General features: G+C 40.8%; 1 protein-coding gene across 4 annotated transcripts in view; it reads right to left on the bottom strand.

Moving 5' to 3' along the window:
- Positions 1-14,131, bottom strand: part of Mcu (mitochondrial calcium uniporter) — a 179,542-nt gene that overhangs the window by 4,926 nt on the left and 160,485 nt on the right. For all 4 annotated transcript variants that reach the window (XM_048338990.1, XM_048338992.1, XM_048338991.1 and 1 more), the window contains 2 exons: positions 6,018-6,178; positions 3,413-3,616 (listed from right to left, as the gene is read on the bottom strand). In XM_048338990.1, the coding sequence (XP_048194947.1) occupies positions 3,413-3,616; positions 6,018-6,178 (365 nt within the window). The remainder of the gene's footprint in view (positions 1-3,412; positions 3,617-6,017; positions 6,179-14,131) is intronic.

The raw sequence follows: 14,131 nt of genomic DNA, 5'->3' as shown, positions 1-14,131 counted from the left end.
GGTTAGGAGAGAAGGAAATAAAATTAGAAACACAGCAGGGGCCCTTTTATACTCTGACATGGTTTTCTTCTGTCCTGTAGGCTGGAAAGTCTGTGGAACAGTTCTGGTAGAAAACCAAGGGGACAGAGGTTGTAGAATAGGAAGGAGAGAATGGCTACAGGTCTAAGTTAGATAGGAAACAGTAAAGGAGATATGAAATGGCAAAGTGAAGAGAAAGATGTCAGTGGGTTAAAGTGCTGGATGAGAACAAAAGATGTAGGATGCTATTGTAAAAATTTAGAAAAGTTTAAATGAGGTTGAACAGGCACTTTGTCTCATGGGGTTCATTACCAATATTGGTAAGGGAAAAAATATTAAATGCAAGAGATTACATTTTATTTGGTTGATGTTTTCCTGTCCATAAGGGAAGAGTGACTGAACTGTTTACTACTGCAATCTTGCAACTTGTCACTTGGGGGCAGCACTAATGTTCTGGGAAACGCAGAGGTAGAACATTTAACAAGCTGGGCAGATAAAAGTATGGTAGATCCAACCACATCATAAGAAGCAAAGAAGTGCTGATATTGTGTTCAAGTGTAATACTTGTGTTAACCTCTAGTTCCAGAAAACAGTTATGAAACAGTGCTTTTTGTAAGCACTAATTATTTCCCTGTACCATATTTTTATTTCTAGTGTAGAATCATATTAATTACACTTTTCTAAATGAGGTCAATCAAAGGAGTGGAAAGAGCAGCCATGGAGCAAGACACAGTGGGTTTCACAACTGGTTTTGTGGTTTAACATGTGCCAGGTTACTCAGCCACGTGCGGTCTCACTTCCTCTTTCATACATACCCTAGTATCTATGAGCTCTATACTGCAATGGTTGAGAGCAAATATATAAATATATATTTATCCTACTAGATGTGAAATTCCTGCCACATAGTCCCCCTTAGAAAAGGGCACTTAATAGTAATGACCAAGTAAATGACCTGGGCATTCACCAAAGTGGGAGGAAGGTTTGATTCCCCCCCCCCCCCATTTTGGGGCTTGAACTCAGGGCCTGATTACTGTCCCTGGCTTATTTTTTGCTCAAGGCTAGCACTCTGCCACTTGAGCCACAGCACCACTTCTGGCCTTTTCTGTTTATGTGGTACGGAGGAATCAAACTCAGGGCTTCATGCATGCAAGGCAAGCATTCTACCACCAGGCCAGATTCCCAGATCCAGGCTTGATCTTTTTAATAAGTAAAGAAAGGCAGAGTCCACAAGGAAATACGACTTATACTTACTTCATTGATTGGCAAGAGATCCATCAAAATGTGTCTAGAGTTATGGTATATCTGGAAATCTCCAGTGTGTGGCTGTAGGCTGTCATTTATATGTTCAGTTCAGTTCACTTTCTCTTGTATATATAAGGTACTTTTTTTTTTTTTTGGTCAGGGCCTGAGCACTGTCCCTGGCTTATTTTTGCTTAAGGCTAGCACTCTGCCACTTGTGCCACAGCGCTACTTCTGGCCATTTTCTGTATATGTGGTGCTGAGGAATTGAACCCAGGGCTTCATATATATGAAGGCAAGCACTCATATTCCCAGCCCCTATAAGGTACTTTTTAAAGATAAAGTTGAGCAAAACTGAATAGACCAAATATTCTGCCTTAAAAGATTTTATAGTCTAGTAGAAGGGAAAACACAGTGAACAAATTATTGTGACACAGACTACAGACTAAAAGGAGATGAACAAAATGAGAGGTACAATGTATATAGTAAATGAGAAAACAGAGATTGAAGTCAGGGAGGAAATGGTCAAAGGTTCGTGAAAGATGGGTACTGGTGGTTCACTCCTGTAATCCCAGCCGTCAGGAAGGATCTGAGGATCACAGTTTCAAGCCAGCCTGGGGAGACAAATCTGAAAGACTCTTGTCTAATTAACTAGCAAAAAAAAATAAGAATTAGAGGTATGGCTCAAGTGCTGGAGTGTCATGTGTGAGAAGAAAATGTTGAATGAGAGTGCAAGGCCTGACTTCAAGATCCAGTACTGGTGGGAAAGAAAAGCACTTAAGTAAAGATGATATGTAGAGATCAACAGGTGAAAGTGTCCAGTTCAAAGAAAGATGTGAATGAGGTGAGGGAAACAGAGGCAATACAGAAGATAACTTGGTTTGTTTGGAACAGAGATTTGGGTGGGTATTTGAAAAGGACAAAGAAAGCAGTTATGAATATACAACAAAAGAACACCCAGAGAAAAAGTCTGTGTTCAAAGTACTGCATAAAAATGTGTGGAGCAAATGTCAGCTTTCCTCTGAAAAATCAGGAAAGTAGTGTCTCAGCTATCATGTGTTTATTTTTCAGGGACTTCCAGGTTGGATGTGTGATGGGATCACAGACTTCAAGAATACCACCGGGAGTTGGGCAGTCCAGCTCAGTGGGAGGGGCCCTGGGCTCAATCACCATATTAAAAAGAAGTGATAAATCCCTCATACTTCCCAAAGTGACTATGATTTCCAAAATACTTAAAACTGGAACTGGCAACAAAAATATAATTCTATGTTTTCAGTAAACAAGACATGATTGATACAGAACAGACTAAGAATATAAAGTAAAGATTAGGTACATTGCCTCTCCTGCAGTAAATAACAATGAAACACCATTTAACATATGTAGTAGTTTAGAGTTAAGTTTAAGTGCTTGACTAATTATCACCATTGGGAGAACGCAATAAAAAGTAGGCAACATTCCTTATTCAACTGTTAACATGACTCATAAAAAAATCCAGTCAGTAGGGCTGGGGATGTAGCTCATTGGTAGAACACTTGCTAGCACATATGCAAGGCTCTTGGTTTCACCCCCAGTACCCCCCAAAATAACAATAAAATCAAACCAACACAAGTAAATAAGTTTCCCTATACGAGCTACATTTTTTTTTTTTTTTTTGCCAGTCCTGGGCCTCCAACTCAGGGCCTGAGCACTGTCCCTGGCTTCTTCTTGCTCAAGGCTAGCACTCTGCCACTTGAGCCACAGTGCCACTTCTGGCCATTTTCTGTATATGTGGTGCTGGGGAATCGAACCCAGGGCTTCATGTATACGAGGCAAGCACTCTTGCTACTAGGCCATATCCCCAGCCCTACTAGCTACACTTACTTCTTGTCTTTTCTCACTCCGTTCTTGTTCCAGGCTGCTTTTCTGCATGTAGGGGCTTATGTGGCTCTTGGTGGTCTATGGACTTCATAAGGACAGAAGCCAAGTCTTAGCACTACCTCTCACAAGTGGCAAACACATGACTCACACTCTTGTGCACCTGCACATATATGTCTGTGTATAAACAATATACACTTAAAGAACTGGCCTTGGAAAAGGTATGAGAGAAAAGAGAGTGAATTTGACAACCCAAACCTCATTAATGTCCCATAAAAACTAACCTGAGAGGGATTCTTACCTGGCGAGTCATTACAAAATATGCATACATTGCCATGGCACTTCCATAGGTGATGAAGTAGGTGACTGGTTCCATGATGTCCCAGGAATATTCCCACCAGGTCAGCCGGGCCAAGATGCCAAACTGTGTGGCCATGTAGGCAAGACCACCCCATAGCACCAAAGTAGTTCTCTTTTCAGCTTTTCTGCTAATCTCAATTCGTACCTATTGGGCATATGTGCAATGGTGAGACATCTGACATGAACAGTCTCATTCAGACTACTGTATGTCCATTAAAGAAACAGAGCTTACAATCAAGACACAAGTTAGACTCAGTCCTTGTGAACATAACTTGCTTTCTTAAATAGTAACTGTTGTTTTCATTGAAAGAAATATCTTAAAGGGATAATGAGAGGTTTTTTTGTATTTTAAAGTTTTACACTAGGAAATATGGAAGTGAGTTTCAACAGGTCATCATCTAGCCACAACATTACCATCTTTGTGTGTGGCAAATTTCATCTCCTGTCAGTTTTAACTACACAATACTTATACTGTTTATGTATTTACTACACTATACTTTTCATCACTGTTTTGGAGTGTATTCCTACTGGTGAAAGTTTACTGCCACCGTGTGAGTACCTTTTTTTTTTTTTTGCCAGTCCTGGGGCTTGGACTCAGGGCCTGAGCACTGTCCCTGGCTTATTTTTGCTCAAGGCTAGAACTCTGCCACGTGAACCACATTGCCACATCTGGCCTTTTCTATATATGTGGTGCTGAGGAATTGAACCCAGGGCTTCATGCATATGAGGCAAGCACTCTTGCCACTAGGCCATATTTCCAGCCCAGCACCTTTTAAAATTTAGGTTTGCTAAATCTCCTGACTGCACCAAGTGAGATAGATGCCCAGGGACTGACCTGCACCACTAAGTTTGTATAAATGTATTCTATGGTGTTCTCACAATGCAATCCTGAGACACATTTCTCAGAATATATCCATCATTAAGTGACCCATGACTGTAATTTGCATCATCATAAAAAAATTAAGGGAAACATATGCTCACTACACTACAATCCAAAAAGTGTAAAAAAGGAAAATCAATCACAACTACACTGCTCATTAGCATTTGAGAATATGTTCCTTCTGATTTTTGTGTGTGTGTATTTTATGTGCACATACACATGAATATGTATTATATGAAGTATGCATTGAAAGCTGGATCATAGTATATATACTGTTTTAGAATTTATTTTCTATAATGTATTATAAATCTATGGCAAATTAGATTAAATCATAATTCTTAATAGCCTTATTGTATTCCAAGCAATATGTGCTTGGCTAAAGTCATTATCTACTACAAAGAAAACCTTTTCTGACCAGCGGTAATTCCAATGTGTGTGTGTGTGTGTGTGTGTGTGTGTGTCTGTGTGTGTGTGTCTGTGTGTTTGGTGTTACTGACATTTGAATTCAGGGCTTGGGCACTGTCCCTTAGCTTTTCTTGTTCAGGGATGGTACTTTACTACTTGAGTCACAGCTCAGTTTTGGCTTTTTGCTGGTTAATTGGAATCTCATGGACTTTCCAGAGTGGGCTGGGAGGCTTTGGTTTTAGTCTCCTGAGTATCTAGGTGTGAGTCACTGGCACCCAGCTCCAAGTTTTGTCTCTAAGGTGATAAAATTGGTTAAGAGTGGCAGATTTATACCTCAAAGAGCTTTCAGTTTAAGATCAAACCTCCAGACAAGGTTCCAGACTTTTTTGGTTTTTGTTTTTGGTATAGGGGTTTTAAGTCCGGCTTTCACACTTAATAAGCAGGTATTGTATTCTAAAGCCACAGCCCTTCTTTGAATTGGTTATATTCAGATATGTGCCTGGACTATGATCTGTCATTTTTGGTGGTGGTCGTCGCCTCCTCCTCCTCCTCCTTCTTCTGTGGGTCATGGGGCTTAACTCACTGTCCCAAGCTCAAGGCTAGTGCTCTACCATTCTGAGCCACTTTCACTAGCTGCTTCTGTCGAGAAGGAGCCTCAGAGTCTTGTGGCCTTTTCTGTCTGGGGCTGGCATAGAGTTGTGACCTTCCCAATCTTAGTCTCTATGAAGCTAGGATGAAAGGAGTGTGCACCACCATCCACGGCCAGTTTACGGGTAGAGAAGAGGGGTCTCATAAACTGTTTTATTTGTGCTGGCCTTGAATTGTGATTCTCCAATTCTCAGCCTCCCAAGTAGCTAGGATTACAAGTGTGAGCCATTCCTTTTAATTGGAACATTTTCCTGTTAAGTCTTATAAACTGGTGGGGCAATCTGATTGAAGCGATTGACTTATATAAAACTAATAAGACATGTGGCTGGGTGCTGGTGACTCACACCTATAATCCTAGTTACTCAGGAGGCTGAGATCTGAGGATCATGGTTTGAAGCCAGCCCAGGCAGGAAAGTTCGTGAAACTCTTATCCCCATTTAACTGGAAAAAACTGGAAGTGGCTCCATGGCTCAAAATGGTAGAGTGCTAACCTTGCGCAAAAAAGAGCTCAGGGACAGCACTTAGGCCCTAAGTTCAAGCCCCATGAGTAATAACAACAAAAGAACACATGTGCTCTGGAAAAAACAGGTGAGAAAAGTCTGAGGACTTTCACCTTCTCCAGGGGAGCAAGCTGCTCTTTGAGGACCTCTAGTCTCTCGATAAGCTCCCTTTCCTTGTTTAACTGGTGCTGCTCGATGCATAGTGTGGTATAGAGCTGCTGGACCAGTGTCTTCACGTCATTCAGTGTTGCTGCATTTTCATGGCTTAAAAGGTCTGAAAGAAAGGGTAACACTGTTTAGAAACTTCCTAGAAGATTTGAAAACTACTGATGACCAGGTAGGCCCATCCACTGGATTACCCCCACCTACAGAGTAAAACTAAAAGTAAATCTAGAAAGTAAATTCACATTATGGAAACTCAGAATTTGAAACAATTGTTACTGCTGTATTATTGGAGGTATAGTTGCTAAAATGTGGCTGTTTAAGGGAAACATTAGGAAAAATGATTGTAAATAATCTCCAGAGTTGGGGGTGCAGTTTGGCAATTCAGGTCCTAGCTTTGATTGTCAGAACTGAAGAACAAAAACCATTAGACCAAGATAAAAAGTTAAAGGAAATGTTAAAAAGTAGTAGAAACTTGGGCGCATTTAGGGTGGCTATAGAAAGGGGTCATAATGGTAACCCTGTTGGATAACTACTTAAAGGTAATAAAAATGTAGGTTAAAAAACAAAAACAAGGGGCTGAGAATATGGCCTAGTGGCAAGAGTGCTTGCCTCGTATACATGAGGCCCTGGGTTCGATTCCCCAGCACCACATATATGGAAAACGGCCAGAAGGGGCACTGTGGCTCAGGTGGCAGAGTGCTAGCCTTGAGCGGGAAGAAGCCAGGGACGGTGCTCAGGCCCTGAGTCCAAGGCCCAGGACTGGCCAAAAAAATAAATAAATAAATAAAATAAAAAAACAAAAACAAAAACAAGAGCGCCAGGTCCTGAGTTCAAGCCCTGGTATCAATAAAAATAAGATGTAAAAATCTAAAAAGTATTAGTAAAAGAGGTTTAAAATCAATCTGATTATGATGCTTATTAAAATGTTGGTCTATAACCTATGTCTTGCCATTTTAGTTTTTCACCTTTAGAAACTCCAGAAGGAAAAAAAAAAGCAGAATTTTAAGTTTCCAAATACGAAGGCATAAATAAAAATAACATCAGTGTGATAATCTTAATCTCCATGCATCCCTTTTCCAGCACAACAACTTTAAATTCCTGCTGAGGAAAGGCAGAGTCCAGCTGTGGGGTCTCAGTATCATGCTCGACAGGAAAACGTTAAAAGATTAAGTTCTTTGATTCAATATCCTTTACTGTAAGTAGTATATGTTTCCAGAAGTCTAAAAATTATGTTTTTAGAATCTAATAAAAAAACTTACTGATCTTGGCTGTTGAATTAAGAAGAAAAAAAGCACCAGATATAGAGCTTTTGTTGTATAATCTTACTAATTTTAAATGTGACCTTTGTTTCATATGGTGTAGGTCAGCTGTCTTTTAAATAAAAACAAGCCACAGTGAGAATAAGCATATTTGAGTATATACTTCAAGGATGTCCTTTAGTTTATTTACCACAGAGATTCAATCAATGCAAAGTTGTGCATAAGGCTAGCAAACTGGATTGGAGAAGAGCTGATGTTTTAAATGAGACCCAGCACCTAGCACAAAACACATACACTTCAAGTCAGGTGTTGAATTAATAGGAACAGGTAAAAGAACTGAGTGATAGAAGTCTGTTACATCAGCAGGGTGTTCCTGGTAACAGAGCTACAGTTCACACCTGCAGAGAGCTGCTGACTCTTCAGTTACCAGATGAAGAATCAGCATTCTGCTAAGGACTGGTGGCTCTGGCCTGTATTTCTAACTACTCAAAAGACAGAGTTTGAAGCCAGCCAGGCAGGAAAGTGTGTGAGACTTTTATTTCCAATTAATTACTAAAAACCCAGAAGAGCTATGGCTCAAGTGGTAGAGTGCCAGCCTTGAGCCAAAAAGCCCAGGAACGTTATCTAGATCCTGAGTTGAAGCCTTAGTACTGGTGCACGCATGTGTGCACGCACGCACACACACACACACACTCCTTTATTGGATACTATGTGTCAAGAACCTCAAGATCAACTATCAGGTAAGAAAAATCACTACACATTTAGTAATTTCTATGCCTTTTCAATCCGTGTAACTGTCATCAGCTTTCCCAGATTATCCTTCCCTCTATTGTTTTGAGTTAGGGATGGCCAAAAGAGAAACTGAGATGAGACTGTGGAAGGCAGATGTGAGCCAGAGGCTTACTCTGCAGGCTGGTAGTGTGGCGGATATGGAGGTGCCTGCAGTTACCAGCCTCGCCTGCCTTCCTGTGCATTGGGTCCAGCTCTCTCTCTGACTGTTACTTCTGTTGATAAGAGCCTCGTGAAGATCTCCTGTCTACTATGGACGTTTAGTATTTATTTTTTTACTATTATCTTATATTGAAAAAATATAAAAATTGTATATATTTATCATAAACATGTTGTGTTGAAGTACACAGTATGTGGACTAGCTAAATGGAGCTATGTAAAACCTCATACACCCAAGTTTCTGTGATGAGAACACAAATCTATTGTCTGACTACCATACCAGACTACCATACATTGTTATTAAAGTTACCATTCTGTAGAAGAGAGCACTTAGGATTCCTTTCCTAACTGAGATTTTATGTCCTTTGGCTTAATATTTCTACAACCTCCCATGTGGCATTGAAATGTAAAATAAAGACAGAATTAAAAACTCACTTCTTCAGTTATGCCAGTCCTATTTCAGTGCTCAATGTCCATGGTGCAGGAGGTGGTTACTGCACCATAGACAGTGCAGAAATAGAACATGTTTAGGATCCTAAAATGTTTCTTTTTCTTTGGTGCTGGTGTTGAACCCATCATTTTTTTTTTTTTGGCCAGTCCTGGGCCTTGGACTCAGGGCCTGAGCACTGTCCCTGGCTTCTTCCCGCTCAAGGCTAGCACTCTGCCACTTGAGCCACAGCGCCGCTTCTGGCCGTTTTCTGTATATGTGGTGCTGGGGAATCGAACCTAGGGCCTCGTGTATCCGAGGCAGGCACTCTTGCCACTAGGCTATATCCCCAGCCCTGAACCCATCATTTTGAACCAGAAAGTTCTATATAACAAGATTAAAGAATTTATCTATGAGTGAGGTGCACAGTTCTAGCATAAACAATGGTGTGCAGGCCTTCCTGACTCCCTGGTGAACTCTGACTTGTGCACTTGTGTGACTGCTTCAAAATTATTTCTCTTCTGGTAATCCCAGCCAGCCTTCCTTCCTTCCTTCCTTCCTTCCTTCCTTCCTTCCTTCCTTCCTTCCTTTCTTCCTTCCTTCCTTCCTTCTTTCTTTACCAGTCCTGGGGCTTGGACTCAGGGCCTGAGCACTGTCCCTGGATTCTTTTTCCTCAAGGCTGGCATTCTACCACTTGAGCCACAGTGCCACTTCTGGCTTTTTCTATATATGTGGTGCTGAGGAATTGAACCCAGTGCTTCATGTATATGAGGTGAGCACTCTACCACTAGGCCATATTCCCAGCCCCCAGCATTCCTTTCTGCTTCATCTACTATTTGTATGTGGTCTTCCTCCTACAAGCAATCTCTCATTCTATAATATTTATGTGGTTGGTTTTCCCAAAACAAACCCTGACGGATACAAACAGTATTTATGGCATGAACTATTTGCATAAAAAGGAAATGGATGTATTCACATTTGCTTGTGAATGCACAGACTATCCTGGTGGAGACATAAGAAACTAAGAACAGCTTGCTGATACAGAAGAGAAAAAGGTAACTGGGGAATCGGGATAAGAAGATAATTTTTTTTTTTGTCTTTTCTTTTTTGGTACTGGTGAGCAAACCCAGAACTCTGCACTTGCTAGGCAAGCTCTTTACCACTGAGCTACAGCCCAGCCCAAGAAGATAATTTTTATGCAGAATTCCTTTAGATTTTTGGAATTGAACCTTATGAATGTATTATCTATTCTAAGTAACAACAAAATACTGTGCACCACAATATCTTCTAACAGAAATAAAAAAAAAATAGAAAGTAGAGGAGAGGAGAGGGACTCGCGGTCCCTGGCCCTGCTGCCCGCTGAGGCCTGGGCCGCCGGGTGAAGGCGTTGGCAGCGTTCACAGGCGAGCTGCTCCTCTCCCGGGTGTGACAGTGAGTGAGTGGTTCTCAGTCTGTGTCTCCTTGGGAACACGCGTGCGGGGACACCGGTCTGGGGTCGACATTTTAGAACTGAAAACAGAGGTTTGAATGAAAGACTTCATTGAGTCTCAGCCGGACGCCGGGGGTGGGGAGGGACTTGGAAGCAACCTAACAAATTAAATGTGGAAAGAAAAGATTTCACTTGGCTGTTTTATTTTATAAAATAATGTTATACTTTATGTACAGTTTTGTGCTTTTTAATTAGCCAGGTTGCTCAAAGTACAGCATAAGTAATTTGTTTCTTGCTACCGTAATGTATGCCGATAAAACCAATTCTTAAATAAAAAAAAAATTTGAAAGAAACAAATCACAGGAGATCTCATAGACTGTAATTCTAGACCTTGCTGGGTAATAGTTTTCTTTCTGATTATATTTGAAAAGAGCCCTGGTAGATTTTATATTTTATTTTGCCAAATTTTCTTCACAGGAGAATATAGTTCTAAAGTATCATCAGGGTGAAGAACAATAATCTTGAGCCACTGACTGACCCTAAAGAAACCTGACCACATATGTGGAGATGAAATTAAAGGAAGAAGGAAAATAAATCTGATGATTAGTGTATGCCATTAAAAAACAATTCGATGTTTACTAATGTCTTTATAGATGCCATCAGCTGCAGGATTATTAAGGTATAAAAAGGAGGGGAAATCCAGGTGCAGTAGCTTCTCGTATAATCCCGGCTACTTGGGAAGAGACTGAAAGGAATGGGGTTTGAGGCCATCTGGGCAAAGTTAGCATGAGAGCCTATCTGAAAAACAAATGAAAAGCAAAAGGAATGGGGCATAGTTCAAGTGATAGAGTACATGCCTGGTAAGCACAAAGCCTTCAGTTTAAATCTCAGTATCCTAAGACATACTAACATACTGGGTGGTGAAACTTTTATAACCACAAACATGGTTTGGGGAATTTAGACTATTTGCATCCCTAATAGTGCAATCATTATTGTTGGTGTTTGGTTTGCCGATTTTATTTGTTTTTAAATCATTTCATTAAAAGAGTCAACATCTCTAATTACCTCTGGAAGCATAAATAGGAAACAGGGCTTTCATGATACCAGTAAAAACAGTTCTCTTCAGTAAACACACAACAGTATCCTCCAGCTGGGTGCTGGTGGCTCACTCCTGTAATCCTAGCTCATTTAGGAGGCTGAATCTGAGGATCATGGTTCAAAGACAGCCAGGGCAGGAAAGTCCAAGAGACTTTTTATTTTGTGTGTGTCAGTCCTGGGGCTTGAACTCAGGAGCCTGAGCACACAGTCCCTGAGCTTTTGGGCTCGAGGCTAACGTCTATCACTTTGAACCACAGTGCCATTTTTGGCTTTTTAGTAGTTATTTGGAGGTAAGCGTCTCATGAACTTTCCTGCCTGGGCTGGCTTCGAACTGTGATTCTCAGATCTTAGCCTCCTGACTAACTAGGAGTACAGGTGTGAGCTACTTACTCATGGCTGAAACTCTTTCTTATCTCCACTTAACCACCAAAAAGCTGTGGCTTTAAGTGGTAAGAGTGCCAACCTTGAGCAAAAAAGCTCGGGGACAGCATACAGGCCCTGAGTTCAAGCTCCAGGACTGGCATTAAAAAAAAAGTATCCTTCAGCGATAATAGAGTATCTATATAGTTAATGTTTATTGTAACACAAACTGGGATAAAAGGTTTTTTGTGCTTCTTTCTCTACTCCTCCCTCCATTACATATTTAGGCTAAATTACAAAATCACCTAATTGAGAAAATAGTCACTCCTCTCACCTCATAGCAGTTAGAGAGGAACCCAGCTATATGCACCTATGACTACTGGAAGAATGTGATGCAGGTTGCAACTAGTCTTACTTTTACAACACATCCCCTTCTTCCAATATTGGATACCTATCTTCCTGTGTCAACTTTGGAGTTAGGTACAGGGCTGCAAACACTTAATGTTCCACAGTACCTACAGGCTGCTAATCCCACATAAACATGGAATGTGGCTATAATAAACCTGACATGAATGACCCTTCTATCCTCAGTGCCTGGTGTGTGTGTGCGTGTGTGTGTGTGCAAAATTACAATGGACACAACATTTGTGGAGTATTTTTAGTTCCAAAGTTTCCACAAACACGGAAAAGAACACAAAAAAGAAACAAAAGTCAATGTGGTTAAGGAATGAATAGAACATTTTGTGTCAAAAAACTTAAAGCTATCCTGGGAACGTTGTCTTTCATGAACTACTTATTTTACTTTTTTTTTTTTTTTACTTTTTTGTCGGTTGTGGGGCTTGAACTCAGGGACTGGCACTGTCTCTGAGCCTCTTTGTGCTCAGGGCTAGTGTTCTACCACTTGAGCCACAGTGCCACTTCCAGTTTTTGAGTAGTTTATTGGAGATAAGAGTTTCATGATGACTTTTCTGTCCGGGCTGGCTTTGCACCCCAATGCTCACATCTCACCTTCCTGGGTAGCTAGGATTACAGGCGTGAGCCACTGGAGCCTGGCTTATTTTTCTATCTATCTATCTATCTATCTATCTATCTATCTATCTATCTATCTATCTATCTATCTATCTATCTATCTATACCTGCTCTGGGGCTTGGACTCAGGGCCTGAGCACTGTTCCTGGCTTCTTCTTGCTCAAGGCTAGCACTCTACCACTTGAGCCATAGTGCCACTTCTGGCCTTTTTGTATATGTGTGGTGCTGAGGAATCAAACCCAGGGTTTCATGTATACGAGGCAAGCACTCTTGCCACTAGGCCATATTCCCAGCCCCATCTTTTTAATTTTTTTAACTGTATTTTTTTCTTTTTTGGTACTGGGGATTGAACCCAGGATGTTGCACTTACTAGACAAGCACTCTACTACTGAGCTACATCCCAATCCTTTCCTTCCCTCTCCTTTTCATTAGACAAAAAGCAGATTTGTCCCAGCTGTTTCATGTGCATATAAAGCCCTAGTGTCATTCCTCATTATCTTATGCCCAGAGCATTCTGTGCTGCCTTCTATTCCTTTCCTCCATTTAGCTTTGCAACAAAGAGTTACAGTGCTGGAAGGAGGAACCTGCTTACTCATGGGCAGAGACCGCATCACTTGTAAATGCAGAAACCCACACTACTCTTTTACTGTACTTGGCAGAAAAGACAGGTAGTGCCTTAGATGCTAGCATTACCTTTCTAAACCATGGTCAGGAAGATAATCTGGTGCAAACAGTAGGCGGACCTATTTTACACTTTATATAAAAAAGATTTTCCCTACTACATTTTAAATGTCAAAGAAGACAGAATGGTTATCACCAAGGAAACAAGGATGCAGGGGTAAAGGACCCCTTCAACATCATGGAGGAAAAAGTAGATTAGTCCAGCATTACAATAATCAGCATGGAAGTTCTTCAAAAAATTGAACTGTTTTGTATATGTGTATGCTGGTAACTGGGGGTTGAACTCAGAGCCTTGACTCTTGCTTGGCTTTTTTGCTCAAGGCAGGTGCTCTACCACTTGAGCCACACTTTCACTTCTGGCTTTTGGTAGTTAATTGGAAATAAGACTCTGTATGACTTTTCTGCTTGGGGCTGGCTTCAAACCACAATCCTCAAATCTCAGCCTCCTAAGTAGCTAGTGTTGTGGGTGTGAGCCATCAGTACCCAGCTAGATCTAATTCCTAAAAGGAGGATTGCAGAGATCTCCTAGGAGGCTGATGGAGGGATTAGTACTGGTAGAGGGTCATTCACAGTAGCAGTAAGTGACAATAAATAACAAAGGCAAAGAGAGAAAAAAATCATTGAGACACAGCTCAAGCTCTTTTAGAGGGCTGTTGAGTATCAATACTGGGCAGAGCCAAACTGGACATGGGATGAAAAGAAAAAATCAGCAATATTGTCTATTTAAAAAGTTAAATATTTTTCTCATTGTGGATTTTGGCCTTAACCTTGTTTTTTAATCAACAGTATGTTAAAATATTATTCATCTTAGTTACTGAATTTTTTGGCAAC

The sequence above is a fragment of the Perognathus longimembris genome, chromosome 2 (genome assembly GCF_023159225.1).
Source record: "Perognathus longimembris pacificus isolate PPM17 chromosome 2, ASM2315922v1, whole genome shotgun sequence".
NCBI lineage: Eukaryota > Metazoa > Chordata > Mammalia > Rodentia > Heteromyidae > Perognathus > Perognathus longimembris.
This window is presented reverse-complemented; position numbering and strand designations above follow the sequence as displayed.